Source organism: Chlorocebus sabaeus, chromosome 17 (assembly GCF_047675955.1).
Source record: "Chlorocebus sabaeus isolate Y175 chromosome 17, mChlSab1.0.hap1, whole genome shotgun sequence".
NCBI classification, from domain to species: domain Eukaryota; kingdom Metazoa; phylum Chordata; class Mammalia; order Primates; family Cercopithecidae; genus Chlorocebus; species Chlorocebus sabaeus.
In genome coordinates this window covers 34,886,852-34,906,580 of record NC_132920.1, presented here as the reverse complement: position 1 = coordinate 34,906,580, position 19,729 = coordinate 34,886,852, and the positions used below count along the sequence as shown (strand labels likewise).

The window sequence follows — 19,729 nt, the reverse complement described above, 5'->3', positions numbered from 1 at the left end:
ATTGTCTTTGGTGAAAGTCAACTGATGACAGATGTAAGGGTTTATTTCTGGACTCTTAATTCTATTTTATTTATCTATATGTCTATTCTTATGCAAGTACCACAGTGTCTTGATTAATGTAGTTTTGTAGTAAGTTTTAAAATAAAGAATCTATCGGCTGGGCGCGTGGTTCATACCTGTAATCCCAGCACTTTGGGAGGCCGAGGCGGGCAGATCACGAGGTCAGGAGATCGAGACCATCCTGGCTAACACAGTGAAACCCCGCCTCTACTAAAAATAGAAAAAAAAAAAATTAGCTGGGCATGGTAGCGGGCGCCTGTGGTCCCAACTGCTGAGGAGGCTGAGGCAGGAGAATGGCGTGAACCCAGGAAGTGCAGCTTGCAGTGAGTCAAGATCGCGCCACTGCAGTCCAGCCTGGGCAACAGAGTGTGACTCCATCTCAGAAAAAAAAAAAAGGATAGCCGCAAACAATACATTGTTAGGTGAACCAATGTGTAGAACAATGTGTATCTTGGAGATCTTTTCCTATTGGTACACAGAACTTCCTTATACTGTTTTAACATGCTTAGTATATGGAACTGTGTATTGATGCATGTATATGCAACATAGTATATGCAACTGTATTATACTTAAATCAGCCCCCTATCATTGGACATCTATATTATTTCCAATCTTTTGCTGCAATACATAATACACATGTCAGTCATTTCATACATGTGCAAGTCTACCTACAGGATAAATTTCTAGACATGGAAATACTAGGTCATAGATACAGTTGTTATAATTCTGATAGATACTGCCAAATTGCCTTCCCAGAGGGTATAATAGTTTTCATTCCCACTTGCAATATGAGTTTTAAGTTTGTTTGTTTTTTTCTCGAGACGGAGTCTTGCTCTGTCACCCAGGCTAGAGTGCAATGGTGCGATCTTGGCTCACTACAACCTCTGCCTCCTGGGTTCAAGCAATTATCCTGCCTCAGCCTCCCGAGTAGCTAGGATTACAGGCGCACACCACCACACCCAGCTAATGTTTTATATTTTTTAGTAGAGATGGGATTTCACCATGTAGGCCAGACTGGTCTCAAACTCCTGACCTTGTGATCTGCCCACCTCGGTCTCCCAAAGTGCTGGGATTACAGGCATGAGCCACCACGCCCAGCCGAGAATTTAAGTTTTACACTTCACTGAATATGAACAGTGCCAATGGCTTCCTTTCTAGATGCTTCCCTGAAAATATGCTACTTTTACAGCCTACTTATGTAACAAACAGAATTCTAAAAACACATTCTGGGCCAGGCACAGTGACTCACCCCTGTAATCCCAGCACTCTGGGAGGTCAAGGCAGGAGGATCACTTGAGCCCAGGAGGTCAAAACTGTAGTAAGCTATGACTGAGCCACTGCACCCCAGCCTGGGCAATAGAGTGAGACCCTATCTCAAAAAATAAACAAATAAAAGCACCTTCTGTAATATAGAAATCTGTGTAATTGTACCAATGCTACAGAAAGTTTTCAGGCCAGGTGTAGTGGCTCACGCCTGTTATCCCAACACTTAAAGAGGCTGAGGCAAGAGGAATGCTTGAAACCAGGAGTTGGCCGGGCGCGGTGGCTCAAGCCTGTAATCCCAGCACTTTGGGAGGCCGAGACGGGCGGATCACAAGGTCAGGAGATCGAGACCACCCTGGCTAACCCGGTGAAACCCCGTCTCTTCTAAAAAAAAAATACAAAAAAAAAAAAAAAAGAAACCAGGAGTTCCAGACTAGCCTGGCCAATATTGTGAGACACTATCTCTAATTTAAAGTTGTTTGGGTTGCTTTTTGGTTTTTTTTGAGATGGGGTCTTGCTCTGTTGCCCAGGCTGTAACAGTGCAATCTCAGCTCACTGCAACCTCCGCCTCCCAGGCTCAAGCAGAATCCTCCTACCTCAGCTTCTAGAGTAGCTGGGACTATAGGCGTGTGCCACCACACCCAGCTCATCTTTGTCTTTTTTTGTAAAGACGGGGTTTCCCCATGTTGCCCAGGTTGGTCTCAAACTCATGGGCTCAAGCAATCCACCCGTCTCAGTCTCCCAAAATGCTGGGATTAGAGGCGTCAGCTATCACACTTGGCCCTTTAGTTATTTTTATTATTATTTTTGACTATTATTATGTTATTGTTTTTTTTTTTTTTTGAGACTCTGTTGCCCAGGCTGGAGTACAGTGGCACAATCTCGGCTCACTGCAACCTCTGCCTCCCAGGTTCAAGTAATTCTCCCACCGCAGCCTCTTGAGTAGCTGGGATTACAGGCACGTACCACCATGCCTGGCTAATTTTTGTATTTTTAGTAGAGATGGGGTTTCACCACATTGTTCAGGCTGGCCTGGAACTCCCGACCTCAGGTGATCTGCCCGCCTCAGTCCTCAAACTGCTTGGATTACAGGCGTGAGCCACCACGCCTGGCCTTAAAGTTATTTTTTAAAATAACTTTGAATAAGTTTTTTAAAAAGGAGAAACTTTTCACATTATTTGAGCCCAAGGAAGAGGGGAGCTGAGAGAAAGGAGAAGCTGAGTTTAGGGCAATTCTTGCCATTCTTAGCTGACATGCACACAACAGGAACTATTTTCCCTTACTTCAGCATAAAAGACTTAAAATTTTCCACTTACTATACAAAGTATTATTCGTGTGAAAAATTAACCGAGCTGTTGATTGTTTTAACCAACAAAAGCTCTGCAAGTGCTAGATTTAGTGCTGTACAAGATGACTTCACTAATAAAGGGAGGATGCCTGAAGAGATTTACTATATAGCTAAGGAAAAATAATCTCACGTAGAGGATATGCTGAAGAGATAATGAGCTAGAGAAACAGAACTGGAATGTTTCATTTCCTTTATGATACACAGAGAACACGGAGAGGAGGAAAAAGGGAACACACTTTTAATTGAAAGAGTTGACAACTTTATTTTCACATTTCCCAATATAAATGAAAACTGCATCTTTTTTGTCCCACTTCTCCCCTCCAAAACTATTCTCTCTTTGATAGGACAGGGGAGCAAGTCTTCCCTATGCTGTTTAGAAAACTCAGTATCACAGCAGCATGATCTCCTGGTGAAGCAGAACAGGTAATATAAAACTGATACAATGAGGCCTCCCCTCTATCCTTATCTGTCTGGTCGAGTCATTCCAGGCCGAGTGGGCACCATCATGGGACGGGCAGGAGGTCTCATCATTGGGGGCCCAGGCATCATTGGCATGTGGCCTCCCATGGGCGGCCTCATTCCAGGAGCTGCAGGACAAAACAAAGAAGAGGGAAAAAAAGGGAGTCAGAAAATATTATTTAGGGAGAGTTTGATGGGACTTCAATTAAAAACAAAAAACGTAGCCCCCCTTGCAAAATGCTGGAAAAAAGACATACGTGACAGAAGAAATGCAACAAATTTATCACATCTGTAAATTACTTAGACATTCTCAGACAAAAAAACAAAAAGGTCAACACAAGAACCATATGGGAATCATGATCTAATGATAGTAAGGGGGAAACTATTAATACACTGCTTTCCAGAAATCACCAGGGACACTAGTTCCCTAAACTGACCTTTTTTTCTCACTCAGGGAAATTCACAACTAAGTCACATGTTTTTCAGTCAGCTCTTTTAATCAGTGATATCCACCATATAACCAGGAGCTATTTCATGAATGTACACAGGCACAGAGGACAATCTTACCACTAAGCGTTTGTTCGGAGTTGTAGGAAAGGTGAGCAGGAGGCCCATGCTGGGAACCTGTTAGTAACCATACTTAGCTCAAGTCAAGAAAAATAATAGGCAATAACGTGATTTATAACAATTAGTGCACACAAAAATCTGATTTTTCTAATGCATTTCAGAAACTATTAATGAATTTTTTTAAGTGTCCCATCAATAAACCAGCCAAATAAATGAGCCAGGGAAGGGAAGGCAGGCAGAGGGGTAGGGGAGGAACACAGGTAGTTTCAATGGAATCAATAATGTTCTACTTCTCAGCTGGGTGGTGGGTTCATGGATATTAATTTTACTATTATGCCCCATAATTTCATGTTATCTATATTCTTTTTAAACATCAAATTTTACCAATTTATTTTTAACTAAATAATTTGGATTAAAGGTTTGCAGCAAAGGGTTCAAGAGAAAACTATATTCAAACTTGAATATAGCCTTATCACAAATAGTGAAACACAAGAATATGCAAAGACACAAAATCCAACAGGTACAGAATTTAAGACCAATTTAAACAGGAACAGAGAATACTACTAACTTCTAAATACCACATAAAAGCCCATACTTAACCTATATTTAAGAATTTCTTGGCCGGGCGCAGTGGCTCAAGCCTGTAATCCCAGCACTTTGGGAGGCCGAGACGGGTGGATCACAAGGTCAGGAGATCGAGACCATCCTGGCTAACCCGGTGAAACCCCGTCTCTACTAAAAAATACAAAAAACTAGCCGGGCGCGGTGGCGAGCGCCTGTAGTCCCAGCTACTCGGGAGGCTGAGACAGGAGAATGGCGTGAACCCAGGAGGCGGAGCTTGCAGTGAGCTGAGATCCGGCCACTGCACTCCAGCCTGGGCGACAGAGCGAGACTCCGCCTCAAAAAAAAAAAAAAAAAAAAGAATTTCTTAGAGGAAATGGATGGACATAGACCAAAGATTAAAAACTGGCAACTTGTTTTCTTTGGTCTCCATAGTGGATTTACTTTGAATCAGTTGACAACATTGGGATGTCATACGAAAGAGTAGATTCCTTTTTTCTTTTAAACTTTTTATTATGGAAATGTTCAAACATACACAAGAATAGTAAAGAAGAGTATAATGAACATCCATGTATCCATCATCCAGCTTCAACAATTATCCACTCATGGACAACTTTATCTCTACTCCCCACCCATTCCTATCCCCCTGTCCACCCTCTAACTACTCAATTATTTTAACACAAATCCCACAATCTTATCATTTTATCCTGGCTTGAAAAAACAGAAAACAAAAAGCAAACTCAGGAGAAAAGGCAACACCAAGCCTGTATTCTCGAATATCAACCACAGGCTGAAGCTGAGTTCTAGAAGCCTTCTTTAGACGAATCATGCATTCCCCAGTTCACCACATCCCTAAAACCTCTAAGAATTTGAATTTGTGAGCCTGGGTTAAGGATGCTAAAGTCATTGAAGTCATTTTGTGTTTTGGGCTCACAAGTCAGTAAGGCAGGAATTCTCTTTATCTATACTCTCCCCCTCCTCTAAGTGATACCCACAGCAGACACACTGATACTTCTGCCTAGGAAGCTACCCTAGTAACTTTGCAGCTTGTTTTTCCAGAGGAGTTGGAGGTGTCGGTCACATCTGTTCCCAAACCTGATTATGCCAGTTTTAGTTATTACTCTAATTATATATATATAATTTTTCTGCAAATCAAATTAAATGAGTGTGAAAAGAGAACAGCTTCTGTGAAAACTAACTTAATACTTAGGAAGACTCAGATAAACTATCACCAAAAAATGCTCAACAATTTGGTAGGCAAAATAATCATAAAAGATTGGAACTAGATTATATCACAAGGTTTCAGACCACTTCAAAGAAATGAAACTAAAGTTGGTAGAGGATGTGTTATAGTCATGGCTTACTGGTTAATGCAATAAATATACAGTGTTCCAATCATTAGACACACTCTTAAAGCAAAGGTCCTACTCATGTATCAGAAAGATTTAAAAATTAATATTATGTTAAATTGACATTAAAATAAAATGTTTGAAGTGTAAGTTTTTTTACCCCTCCCCAAATAAAAAACCAACTACCAGGCTGAAAGCTTTTTAATATAATGATGTGGCCAAGTTAAACTGCAAGATTCAACAAGCAGCAAGAGGTGGCTCTGCTCCAAATCAAAACTGAGAAAATGATTCTATAACCTTCCCCCTCCCCACAAAATGGAACAAGTTCATCAACCCTTCTCTTCAGTATAAATGGCCAAAAGCCAGGGTGAGGCAAGGAAACAGAAGAGAGGAAAATAAAAACAGATGCAACCTATCCTGCTTTTAGTAGCACAAGGTCACTGGATACCATCCAATTATAATGATAAACCAAGTATTTCTTTTTCTTTACCATTAATAATTGACCAAATTTAATTTGTTACAATAGTACATTTAGACAGCTAATTAGACAATTTATGAAAGTATTCCACCCTCAGAAGTGGAGCACAACTCCCCATTTTCAAGCTTTGGCTACACATACTAACTTCCTTCCATTAAGTGTCAGTTATGCATAGTGACTAAACTAAATGGAGCACACTAGAAACACAAGGGAGCAAACTAGAAAGACAAGACATTCAAACTTACCAGGTCCCACTGGCATCATCCCAGGAGGAGGAGGGCCCATCATTGGCATCATGGGAGGGCCCCCCATATGGGGTGCTGGCATCATACCAGGGCGAGGAGGACCCGCTGAAATAAAGAATGGAGCCTGTGGTTAAGGTGTGCTCACATATTAACATTTTCTCTTCTCTATTTTTTTTTTTTTTTTTTTGAGACGGGAGTTTCATTCTTGTTGCCCAGGCCAGAGTGCAATGACACGATCTCGGCTCACCGCAACCTCCACCTCCCAAGTTCAAGCGATTCTCCTGCCTCGGCCTCCCGAGTAGTTGAGATTACAGGCATGTGCCACCGTGCCCAGCTAATTTTGTATTTTTAGTAGAGACAGGGTTTCTCCATGTTGGTCAGGCTGGTCCCGAACTCCCAACCTCAGGTGATCTGCCCACCTCAACCTCCCAAAGTGCTAGGATTATAGGCATTAGCCACTGCCCCCGGCAACATTTTCTCTTCTTAATCAAACTAAAAGGATCTCATGAACTCCTTCAAATTCTGAAACAATATCCGTCTTATGGTTTCTTTTTATAATAGCAGATCCACAAAAATCACACGCCATAAAACATTAATAAAAAGCAAGAACAAGTCTGCCTAGACAGAAGAATAAAATAAAGTCAGATTCCCTAGGTTAAGAAAAATAGAGATTTTAATTTAAAAAAACAAAACAAGGGGGTGGAGAGGTTGTACCTTCTATAGGGCTCGTGACAAAAAGCTGATGGACTTAAGCCACAAGCATTTAATTTCAGATCCCTTTGTAAAAAATGAAAACATGGTTTTAAAAGATTCTTTGGAAATACAAAGACTTATATGCAGGGATATTCCTGACAGTATCATTTACAATACCTAAAATTTGGAACAACTTAAATATCCAATAAGAAAATAGTGAGGCAGGCTAGGGATGGTGGCTTAAGCCTGTAATCCCAGCACTTTGGGAGGCCGAGGCGGGCAGATCACGGGAGGTCAGGAGTTCAGGACCAGCCTGGCCAACATGGCAAAACCCCATCTCTACTAAAAATACAAAATTAGCTGGGCATGGTGGCATGCACCTGCAATCCCAGTTACTTGGGAGGCTAAAGCAGGAGAGTCACTTGAATCCAGGGAACCCAGGAGGTGGAGGTTGCAGTGAGCTGAGATCACGCCACTGCACTCTAACCTGGGAGACAGAGCCAGACTCTATCTCAAAAAAAAGAAAGAGAGAGAGAGAGAAAGAAAGAAAGAAAGAAAGAAAGAAAATAGTGAGGTAAATTATGGTAAATTCATACCATAGACTATTCTGCTATCAAAAATAATGGAGTTGAGTGCCAGCCAGTCAAGGTAGAAAAGGAGAGAGAAGTAACCTTGGAGTTGCTATGGGCTGAGGCCTGACCAGGTCCTAGAATGGCAGGTGCCCAGAAAAGGTTTGGCAGGACATTAGTGGTCCACCTACATTAGTGTGCAACTATTACAAACAGCCTACTTCCCTGAGTCTATACTCGTGATTGTGTGCAAGATTGAGTCTAGATCCTGTATGTGATTTCAGTCTGACTGCTCCCAGGAGTGCCACAGTACAGTATGATCCAGTGCAGCACTCAATCTCCTCTTGTCTGTCACACAGAAACAACAAAGTTTCCCAGAAAGCTGGGCCCATGATCCACTCTACTTTCAATGATCTCATTCTTACCTTTCTTTTTTTTCTTTGAGACACAGTCTTGCTGTGTTGCCCAGGCTGGAGTGCAGTGGGGTGATCTCAGCTCAATGCAACCTCCACCACCCAGGTTCAAGCAACTCTCCTGCCTCAGCCTTCTGAGTAGCTAGGACTACAGACGTGCACCACCACGCCTGGCTAATTTTTGTATTTTTAGTAGGGATGGGGTTTCATGATGTTGGCCAGGCTGGTCTTGAACTCCTGACCTCAGGTGATCCACCTGCCTCAGCCTCCCAAAGTGTTGGGATTACAGGTGTGAACCACCACGCCCAGCCTAATTCTTATGTTTCTAAGATATAGATTTTGGTGTTAGGTGGGTTAGAAAATAGGGCAAAAGACTAAGGAGTTTATCAGCTATCTCAGTCCTCTAGTGCTGTGCTCATAGAGTAAATAATGTAATGTACCTAGCAACTCCTATTCATGTATTAGCTCATCTAATCAGAGGTTCATTCTGAGCTTTCTTTCCATTTAAATCTCTCTTAGATCCACACTTGGGATGCCACAAATACAGTACTCAGTGACAATGCAATCAAAAGTTAACTCTAAAGTTATTTTAGAAATTATACCACTAAAGTTGTTTTCCATTACTACATGCATCTGTATTCAACATTTATATATTTATACATTTATATTACTATCTACATACAAATGCAACAGCATTTGAAAGCCAACCGTGAGATAATGTAACCTAATCAAAGGATAGCCTGCCCCATCACACCCCTTAAGATTAAAACTTTAAACTTACGAAGGCTGGGGGGAGGTGGTATCATCGCCCCTGCAGGAGGAGGAGCAGAGAATGGAGTAGGAGGTATCTTTCCTTGTTGAAATGCAGCCGCTTCGGAGATGAAGGTGAGAAAAGAAAAAAGATGAATAAGAGTTCAACAACCCAGTAACTAAAATAACCACTTTCTTTTAAGTCTTTGATGGTTCCAATTACTTTACTCTTGCTAGCTGTACTCTAAAATTATTACATCATGGTTCTACAGTTTTAAAATCATTTTTAGGTATTCACCGGCTAAAATTGCAATTAATTGGTTTATTGATTCATGTTTTCTACTTAGCATTTCTTTTTTGTTTTGAGACGGAGTCTCGCTCTGTAGCCCAGGCTGGAGTGCAGTGGCTGGATCTCAGCTCACTGCAAGCTCCACCTCCCGGGCTTATGCCATTCTCCTGCCTCAGCCTCCCGAGTAGCTGGGACTACAGGCGCCCGCCACGTTTTTTGTATTTTTTAGTAGAGACGGGGTTTCACCGTGTTAGCCAGGATGGTCTTGATCTCCTGACCTCGTGATCTGCCCATCTTGGCCTCCCAAAGTGCTGGGATTACAGGCTTGAGCCACCGTGCCTGGCCTCTACTTAGCATTTCTATGGCTAAATTAAATACGGGAGACTGGAGTAAAAATTTCCTGCCTATCAATGTCTTTTCTTTTTGAGAGAGTCTCACTGTCACCCATGCTGTAGTGCAGGGACACAATCGCAGCTCACAGCAGCATCGACCTCCTGGGCTCAGGTGATCCTTCATCCTCCCAAATAGCTACAGGTGCTTGGCACTATGCCTGGCTAACTTTTGTATTTTTTGTAGAGACTGGGTTTCACCAAATTGCCCAGGCTGGTCTCAAACTCCTGAGTTCATGCAATCCACTCATCTCAGCTTACCAGAGTGCTAGGATTATAGGCATGAGCCACCATGCCTGGCCCTATCAATGTCTTTTACCAAAGAGGAAGAGTCATCTTTAATCTGTAGATGTAGTGTATAACCAATTCAAGCTATTCATAGTTTTGTTTGAAAAAGTATAATACATGCCCAAAAAGCTAGGCTTTATAAAATTTCTATCCTTCCTATGTATGCTGTCCTAGGTCAAAATAATACACTATGTTGGTTTACCAGTTTGGAAATCAATGCACTAAACTAGGATATTCAAAACATACAAAGATTTCAAACTATAAGCCTGCCCCAAAAGAGTTATTATTTTTAAGAAAATCTAGGCCGGGCGCGGTGGCTCAAGCCTGTAATCCCAGCACTTTGGGAGGCCGAGACGGGCGGATCACGAGGTCAGGAGATCAAGACCATCCTGGCTAACCCGGTGAAACCCCGTCTCTACTAAAAAATACAAAAATCTAGCCGGGCGAGGTGGCGGGCGCCTGTAGTCCCAGCTACTCGGGAGGCTGAGGCAGGAGAATGGCGTGAACCCGGGAGGCGGAGCTTGCAGTGAGCTGAGATCCGGCCACTGCACTCCAGCCTGGGCGACAGAGCGAGACTCTGCCTAAAAAAAAAAAAAAAAAAAAAAAAAAAAGAAAATCTAATACAATCAATTTAAATTTTTTTTTCAGATGAAGCGTAAGAGAAAACAAGAGAAACTGAAGATCATCTATATTTGGTTTTAGCAAAGAATCACAAATAAATATTAAAATACACACTCATAAAGTCTATTCCTGACATAAGCTGTCTATAGCCCATCCCACTCCACTCCAATGCAAAGGAAATCAAATTACTCATCAATTACTGATAATTCATGGGATCAGATCAAAAAAGTGACCTAAGTGGAGATTTATGAATAGCTTATTATCCACATGCCTCTGAACAAAGCCTGTGCGATCTCAGGGATTATATCCCAATATGGACTTTTTCAATCAAAAAGGCCTCTCTCACATCTTTGGTAGGAGGACAGCTTGTAAAGCCTGAAGTGGGGGAAGCAAAGTCACTGACTTAGTAGCTGGCTCTATGTCAACATAATCAGGGATTTCATGGGTGTGTCCCTGAGGGGCTCCCCTACTCTTCTCAAAAAGTCCTCCACTAAAAATGTTTATTATTCTGACTAGCCTTAAAACAAAAACAAAAACATGTACTCAAGCCGAGTGCAGTGGCTCCTGCCCATAATCCTAGCACTTTGGGAGGCTGAGGCAGGAGGATCTCTTGAGTTCCAGAGTTAAAGACTAGCTTGAGCAACATAGTGAGACCCCGTCTCTACAAAAACTAAAGATTAGCTGGGAATGGTGGTGTGTACCTGTAGTTCCAGCTACCTGGGAGGCTGAGGCAGGAGGAATGCTTGAGCCCAGGAGTTCAAGGCTACAGTGAGCTATGATCGGGCGACTGCACTCCAGCCTGGGTGACAGAGTAAGACCCTATCTCTAAAAAAAATTAAAATTTAAATTAAAAAAATGTTTATTCATCCTAAATTACTTTGCTGCCTATGGAAAGTAACTACAGAATATACTGTAAATCTTTTAATGCTAAGAAATTTCTAACATCTTTTCAAATAAGGGGAAAAGATTACATCATGGTTTATTTTTTCATATGAAATGGGACAATGGGGCAGGTGTGGTGGCTCATGCCTATAATCCCAACACTTTTGGAGGCCCAGGCAGGAGGACTGCTTGAGGCCAGGAGTTCAAGGCCAGCCTGAGCAACAAAGTGAGACACCATCTCTATACAAAATTTTACAAAGTTAACCTAGCATAGTGGTGTGCACCTGTAGTCCTAGCTACTCAGGAGGCCAAGACCAGAGGATCACCTGAGCCCAGAAATTTGAGGCTGCAGTGAGCTTTGATTATACCACAGCACTCCAGTCTGGGCAACAGAGTGAGACTCAGTTTTTTAAAAAAAATTGGGACTGGGCATGGTGGCTCACGCCTGTAATCCCACCACTTTGGGAGGCCAAAGCAGGTCAATACTTGATGTCAGGAGTTCAAGACCAGCCTGGCCAACATGGTGAAACCCCATTTCTACCAAAAACAAAAAAAATTAGCCAGGTGTGGTGGTGTGCACCTGCAGTCCTAGCTACTCGGGAGGCTGAGGCAGGAGACTCACTTGAACCCAGGAGGCAGAGGTTGCAGTGAGCTGAGATCGTTCCGGCCTGGGCAACAGAGCAAGACTCAATCTCAAAAAAATAAATAAATAAAATAAATAAATAAATAAATAAAATCAATTTTAAAAACTGGGACAATGTCTGAGGTTTGCTCCATAATAATCCAGGAAGGAGAAGGAGTAGGTGACAACATTCAGTGGCTCTCTTGGCCAGAAACAATTTTGCCTTCCAGGGACACTGCACAACGCCTGGAGATATTTTTAGTAGTCACAACTGGAGACTGGTACTGGCATCTAGTTAGCAGATGCCAGGCATGCTGTCAAAAATCCTGCAACGCACAGAAAGATCCCCACAGCAAAAGATTATCCAGCCTTAAACGACAACAGTATCAAGGTTGAGAAACCCAGAATAAATGCAACAAGAGTGCTACAGCTGAGTGATGAGAAATGAAGGGTGAAGAAATTCAGAATGGGAGGTTCATTAAGCTTGTCTATTTTTTTTTTTCAGACAGAGTCTCACTCTATCGCCCAGGCCAGAATGCAGTGGTGAGACCTTGGCTCACTGCAACCTCCGCCTCCTGGGTTCAAGCGATTCATCTGCCTAAACCTCCCCGAGTAGCTGGGATTACAGGCATGCGCCACCACACCCAGCTAATTTTGTATTTTTCGTAGAGACAGGGTTTCTCCACGTTGGTCAGGCTGGTCTCGAACTCCCGATCTCAGGTGATCCACCCACCTCAGCCTCCCAAAGTGCTGGGATTACAGGCGTGAGCCACCACACCCAGCACCCGCTTGTCTTATTTTATTTGAAAATTTTCACAATAGTTTTGCCTTTTTAGTATGTATTAATTATTACTATTTTTTTGAGACAGAGTCTCACTCTGTCGCCCAGACTGGAGTGCAGTTCAGTGGCGCAATCATAGCTTGCTGCAACCTCCGCTTCCTGGGTTTGAGCAATTCTCCTGCCTCAGTCTCCCAAGTAGCTGGGGCTACAAGCAGGCGCCACCATGCCCATCTGAATTTTTTGTATTTTTAGTAGAGATGGGGTTTCGCCATGTTGGCCAGGCTGGTCTCAAACTCCTGACCTCAGATGATCCACCACCTCCTCCTCCCAAAGTGCTGGGATTATAGGCGTAAGCCAGTGTGCCTGGTCAGTTTTGCCTTTTTATTACTTTTTAATTTTAAAAAAATTTTTTGGCCGGGATTACCGGCGTGAGCCATCACGCCTGGGCTAATTTTTATGTTTTTGGTAGAGATGGGGTTTCACCATGTCGGCCAGGATGGTCTCCAACTCCTGGCCTCAAGTGATCTGCCCGCCTTGGCCTCCCAAAATGCTGGGATTACAGGCATTAGCCGCTGCACCCGCCTTACTGCTTTTTTAAAAAGTCACATTACAAAACCCACATTTGCTTGCCAGCTTGGAGTACAATGAATGATTAAGAAAGGCTGTGATTCAAATACACCAGGATGATCTAATCTAAAAATGCAACATCTCCTTCAGTTAGTGTCCTGGACCCAATAAGCCAGAAAAAAATGTTCCTAACAATAAGAGCATGGGATGTACAACAGGGGTCCGAAACATATTCAGACTATTTTGTTACATCAAGTAGTTTCTTTTTGACTAGTACTCTGTCAGGACTACAAATAAAACATCTAAATATAGTCTCAAACTACTTGGGGAAAACCACAAACCCACTCCTCATCTGCTCCTATTAGAATAGGAACACACTTCTAAAACCTGTGGATTAACTACAAAGGGGCTTTATAGAAATTTGCTATAAAATCTGGTGTTAATAGATAAATATTAAGCAACTCCATTCTTCTCTGCCTCACTTCCCCATCTAACCTTATTGCTGTCTCTGATTGCTCTATCCTCAATAATAAATATTAATGTGTTCTTATATCCTTGGGAAACCAATGACCTTCCACTTCTTTCATTCAACATATCCCAATGCTCCTACTTATCATTCAGAATGAGTTGCCTCTGTGAAAAACACCAGAGACAGGGACAAGAAAGAATAGGACCATTTTACCACATCAAAACAAGAGACTGAAGCATACTTGTTTTGTCAATCAGGCTCTGAGCCTGCTCTTCCATCCATTTCTGATAATAGTCTTTCACATTCTCTTTGTGTTTCCTTCCACTGCAGTGTGTCTTTCTCACAGATGGCTGTAAAATAAAAAGATCATATCAGACATAGAAACAAATGTCCAACACTAAAAATTTAATAAAGTTTTGCCTTTATATAAGTAACGTGTCTAGTATCAGCAGCATTAGCTGGCTGCTACAGTATTACTTAAAAACATTATCCAGCAACATACTGTGGTAATTTTTTTACTATATTATCTAGACCAGAGGTCAGCAAACTATGCCCCATTGGCCAGCCACTGGCTTTTGTGTTTAAAAAAAAAAAAAAAAGTATTGGAACACAACCACATTTATCTCTATCTACCTTTTTTTTTTTGAACAGGGTCCCGCTCTGTTGCCCAGGATGGAATGCAATAGCACAATCTCAGCTCACTGCCGCCTCAACCATCCGGCTCAAGCAATCATCCCACCTCAGCCTCCTGAGTTGCTGGGACTAGAGACACGGGCCACTATGACCAGCCAACTTTTAAATTTTTTGTAGAGATGACGTCTCACAATGTTGCCCAGGCTGGTCTCAAACCCCTAGGCTCAAGTGATCCTCTCACCTTGGCCTTCCAAAGTGCTGTGATATTGCAGGTGTGAGCCACAGAGCCCAGCACATTTATTTATATATTGGCTACAGCTTCTCTCTACAAGGAAAAGTTGAGTAACTGCAGCAAAGGTGGTGGTCCCAGCTACTTGGGAAGCTAAGGTGGGAAGGACGTTTGAGCGTAGGAGATCAAGGCTACAGTGAGCCAAGATCACTCCACTACACTCCAGCCTGGGTGACAAAGCAAAATCCTATCTCAAAAAAAAAAAAATTGTTCCTGACTGGGCACAGTGGCTCCAGCCTATAATCCCAGCACTTTGGGAGGCCGACGCGGGTGGATCACGAGGTAAGATTGAGCCCATCCTGGCTAACATGGTGAAACCCCGTTTCTGGCCGGGCGCGGTGGCTCAAGCCTGTAATCCCAGCACTTTGGGAGGCCGAGACGGGCGGATCACGAGGTCAGGAGATCAAAACCATCCTGGCTAACACGGTGAAACCCCGTCTCTACTAAAAAATACAAAAATCTAGCCGGGCGAGGTGGCGGGCGCCTGTAGTCCCAGCTACTCGGGAGTCTGAGGCGGGAGAATGGCGTAAACCTGGGAGGCGGAGCTTGCAGTGAGCTGAGATCCGGCCACTGCACTCCAGCCTGGGCGACAGAGCGAGACTCCGCCTCAAAAAAAAAAAAAAGAAACCCCGTTTCTACTAAAAATACAAAAAATTAGCCAGGCATGGTGGCAGGCGCCTGTAGTCCCAGCTACTCAGGAGACTGAGGCAGGAGAATGGCATGAACCCAGGAGGCAGAGCGTGTAGTGAGCCAAGATTGTGCCATTGCACTCCAACCTGGGAGACACAGAGAGACTCTGTCTCAAAAAAAAAAAAAAAAAAAATTGTTCCTTGTCCTCCCAACCACTGCTTACATTAATACATCAATGATGCCTTAAGACTAATAACAAAATCATGACTAGCAGCCATTCGCAGTGGCTCACACCTATAATCCCAGCACTTTGGGAGGCCACAGTGGGCAGATCACCTGATGTCAGGAGTTCAAGACCACCCTGGCCAACAAGGTGAAACCCTGTCTCTACTGAAAATACAAAAATTAGCTGGGTATGATTGCACGTGCCTGTAATCCCAGCCACTCGGGAGGCTGAGGCAGGAGAATCACTTGAATCTGGGAGGTGGAAGTTGCAGGGAACTGAGATCACGCTACTGCACTCCAGACTGGGCAACACAGTGAGATTCCATCTCAAAAAAAAAAAAACAAAAAAACTCATAACTAAAAATCAACCAAAGTCCAAAAGTTACAGCACTGAATGTTTTTACACATTTCTTTCTTTTATTTGGGTTTTTTTTTTTTTTTGAGATGGAGTCTCACTCTGTCACCCAGGCTGGAGTGCAGTGGCGAGATCTCAGCTTACTGCAACCTCCGCCTCTCAGGTTCAAGCAATTCTCCTGCCTCAGCCTCCCAAGTACCTGGGATAATAGGCGTATGCCACCACACCCAGGTAATTTTTTTTGTATTTTTGGTAGAGATGGGGTTTCACTACATCGGCCAGGCTGGTCTTGAACTCCTGATCTCGTGATCCGCCCACCTTGGCCTCCCAGTGCTGGGATTACAGGCGTAAGCCACCATGCCCAGCTGTTTTTACACATTTCTAAGTCCACTATAGGGATCTGTAAAATCAATCACCATAGAAATTTTCTATTTTTGCAAGACATCATTTTAGAAGGAGCAAGCGTTCATGACATTTCTCATGAAAAGACATTTTTAATATAAAGAAATACTTTTCAGTTCTCTGAATTCTGGCATTAGCAAGAAAGTAATAGGTATATGAAACTATAATGCCAAAAAAGGGCAGAAAGGCACAGCCCCCTCATTAACAATTTCAGAAAATTATCTCTAGGGGTTTTACCTAGAGAGGGGGTAAAAAAAGGACTAGGGATCTATAAGCAAGAACTGACTAGCTATTAAAAATACCAATTTATCAGAGCATTCTACTCCAGGACAATGTATGTAAATACACAGAACTTGGTCAGGCACAGTGACTCACTCCCAGCACTTTGGGAGGCCAAGGTGGGACTGTTTTTTCATGGTGAAACCCCGTCTCTACTAAAAATACAAAAACTAGCCGAGTGTGGTGGTGCAGGCCTGTAATCCCAGCTACTCAAGAGGCTGAGACAGGAGAACTGCTTTAACCCGGGATGCAGAGGCTGCAGTGAAACAAAGTCGTGCCATTACACTCCAGCCCGGGAAATAAAGCAATACTCCATCTCAAAAAAAAAAGATAATATACAGAACTATAACAACGTCTTCAAGAGGAACCAACCAACTTAAATGTTCCACATCTCTATTAATGCTGTACTACATCTGACCACATGTTAGAAAGAATTCCAAATAAAGTGACAATAGAAAAATCACTGGCCAGTTTCTTCCAGCTACTATTCAAGATAATCAAGAGTTATAATTTAGACCAGTCTGGGAAACACAGCGAGGCCTCAGCTGTAAAAAGTTATGATTTAATCAGATTTCTACAGAGGCAGCAAAGCATAGAGCTGCAGTGTTCAGGGCATGGTTCACAGACATCTAAGGGTCTCTGAGACTCTTTCACGAGGTCTGCAAGGTCAAAGTGTTTTCATAATACTACTAAGCCATTACTTTCCTTTTTCACTGTATTGACATTTTCACTGATGATGCCAAACTCCTGGTACTTCAGAACGAATCAAGGCAATGGCACCCGACTGTATTAGTGATCACTGTATTCTTCAATGTATGTACTCATAGCGGAAAAAAAAGCTAATTTCACTGAGTGAAATTAATGAAGCAACAAAATTATTAATTTTTATTAAATCTCAACCCTTAAGTTCAAGTCTTTTTAATATTCTGAGTGACAAAATGGGAAATATAGACAAAGCACTTGTGTTGCATGCCAAAATATGATGCCCTTTCAAGGAAAAGCAGGCATATAATTGTTCAAATTATGAGCTCTACTAGCTGCCTCTCTTGAAGTCCTGGGCTCAAGCAATTCTCCTTCCTCGGCCTCCCCAAGCGCGCTGAAATTACAGGCATGAGCCACCATATCCAGCCCAGCTGCCTCTTTGATGGAACACCGTTTTTATTTGAGAGTGACAGACACAAACCGTATATTCAGACTTCTCAAAAATGAATGGAGTGAGCCTGTCACTTCAAACAGAGCAATGGAAAGTATTGCCAGTGATAGAATTTGAGCTATTAAGCAAAAATCAGAATTTTGGAAAATCTTATCTGCCACCATAAGCTTGACAGCTTCCCAATATTTAAAGATGGTTCTGATTAGATTGTGACATTAATCAATGTGGGTTTTCATTACATAATCAAATGTGTCTACATTTGAAGCCTGGCACTAACTGAAGTCAATCAACTTTTCCAAATAACCAATGCACATTACAAAATCATGCAAGGCAAAGATCCACTCAAGTGCTCTTTAGACCACTAAATTTCTTTTTAAGAGGCGGGGTTAGCTGGGCATGGTGGCTCATGCCTGTAATCCCAGCACTTTGGGAGGCCAAGGCAGACAGATCACCTGAGGTCGGGAGTTTGAGACCAGCCTGACCAACATGGAGAAACCCTGTCTCTACTAAATATTCAAAATTAGCCGGGCGTGGTGGCCCATGCCTGTAGTCCCAGCTACTCGGGAGGCTAAGGCAGGAGAATCACTTAAACCCGGGAGGTGTAGGTTGCAGTGAGCCGAGACAGCGCCACTGCACTCAAGCCTGGGCAACAAGAGCAAAACTCCGTCTCAAAAAAAAAAAAAAAAAATACTAACAAAACATTCTACTTTAACTGCTGTATTATTTGATAAGCAGTTTTTTTTGTTTTGTTGTCCAGGCTGGAGTGCAGTGCCTGATCATGCCTCACTGCAGCCTGGACCTCAAGCGATTCTCTCACCTCATCCTCTTGCGTAGCTGGGACTACAGGCACACCACCGTGCCTGCCTTGTTAAGCGGTTTTTAATCAAAGTTACTCTAGGGTGGGAAATAACCTCCAACTATTTTCTACAAGCAGTAGACCTTAAACCTCAGCAGGTGGGAAAGCACAACTTGCACCTTTTAAAAAACACAAAACTCATTTAATTATTACACATAAGGCTTTTTGAAAGTATGGATATGCCACTTACAGAGTCATGGGTGAGGTATGTATCGCAGTAGTCACAATAAAACCTGAAAAGAGGTGAAAGGAAGAAAAAAAGAGATGACAACCAGCTAGATGCCCATCCATGAAAGCGCTGTTCATGGAAGATAAAAAACAAGAAACAAACAAAAAGCCCGACCTCCTCACGACTCAAAAGCGTCAAAGCGTCGACATATAAACCAGGCTTTTTTTGTTGCCTTAAGCAACAAAGATCCATCTCCACTCTAAGAAGGGGTGTCTAGCGCTCTCCGTCTCCCTATCTCCGTCCACCTGTCCCAGATACTCTGCCATCCCACGAGGTTTCAGAAACCAGAACCCGCTCTCTGCTCCTGCATAGGGGCCACAACTAGTGACTACGATCACCCTCAGATTTCGGGGCCCCACTCACTTGGGCATGTTGCTCTGCAGGCCGTTGGCCACTCCGTTACGTGACGCCCGGAAATGACGCGCACAGTCAGCGACGACACCGCGGAACCTCACGAGATTAGCGAGAAGACCCGAAGCCCTCGCCACCAGCAGCCGAGCGAGGGGCGGGGCTTTTCCCTTCCTTTCATCTAATAGGATGGCGGGAAGGGGGAGTACTACGGGTCGCTACGAGGTTCAACCCAAGCTCTTTTAATCTTGTTTCTCGATGCTTCCGGAAGAGCGTATTTAATCTTTTTGTAAATATCTAATGATTCTCTGCAAAGCGCATGGGGCTGCTATAAATGCTGAAAAAACAGCAGTGAACAAAACGGATAAAAATTCTTGCCCTCGTGGAGTTGAGATTCTAGTGAAACAAGACAGATATTAAAACCAACAGGAGCCGGCGCCCTGGCTAGCGCCTGGAATCTCAGGTACTCTGGAGGCTGAGGCGGGAGGATCACGTGAGCCCAGGAGTTGGAAACCAGCCCTGGGCAACATAGAGAAACTTGTCTCTACAAAAAATTTTAAAACTAGCCGGACGTTGGCCCGACGCGGGGGGTCACGCCTGTAATCCCAACACTTTGGGAGGCCGAGGCGGGCGGATCGCCTGAGGTCAGGAGTTCGAGACCCGCCCG

General features: G+C 43.2%; 1 protein-coding gene across 1 annotated transcript; it reads right to left on the bottom strand.

The window, feature by feature from the left end:
* Nucleotides 1-2,907: 2,907 nt before the first annotated feature.
* Nucleotides 2,908-19,216, bottom strand: SNRPC (small nuclear ribonucleoprotein polypeptide C). Its single transcript, XM_007972879.3, has 6 exons — nucleotides 19,078-19,216; nucleotides 18,676-18,718; nucleotides 13,905-14,013; nucleotides 8,787-8,876; nucleotides 6,331-6,435; nucleotides 2,908-3,258 (listed from the first exon to the last, which is right to left on the bottom strand). The coding sequence occupies exons 1-6, from the start codon at nucleotides 19,083-19,085 to the stop codon at nucleotides 3,134-3,136; spliced, it is 480 nt and encodes a 159-aa protein (XP_007971070.1). The 5' UTR covers nucleotides 19,086-19,216; the 3' UTR covers nucleotides 2,908-3,133.
* Nucleotides 19,217-19,729: the final 513 nt, after the last annotated feature.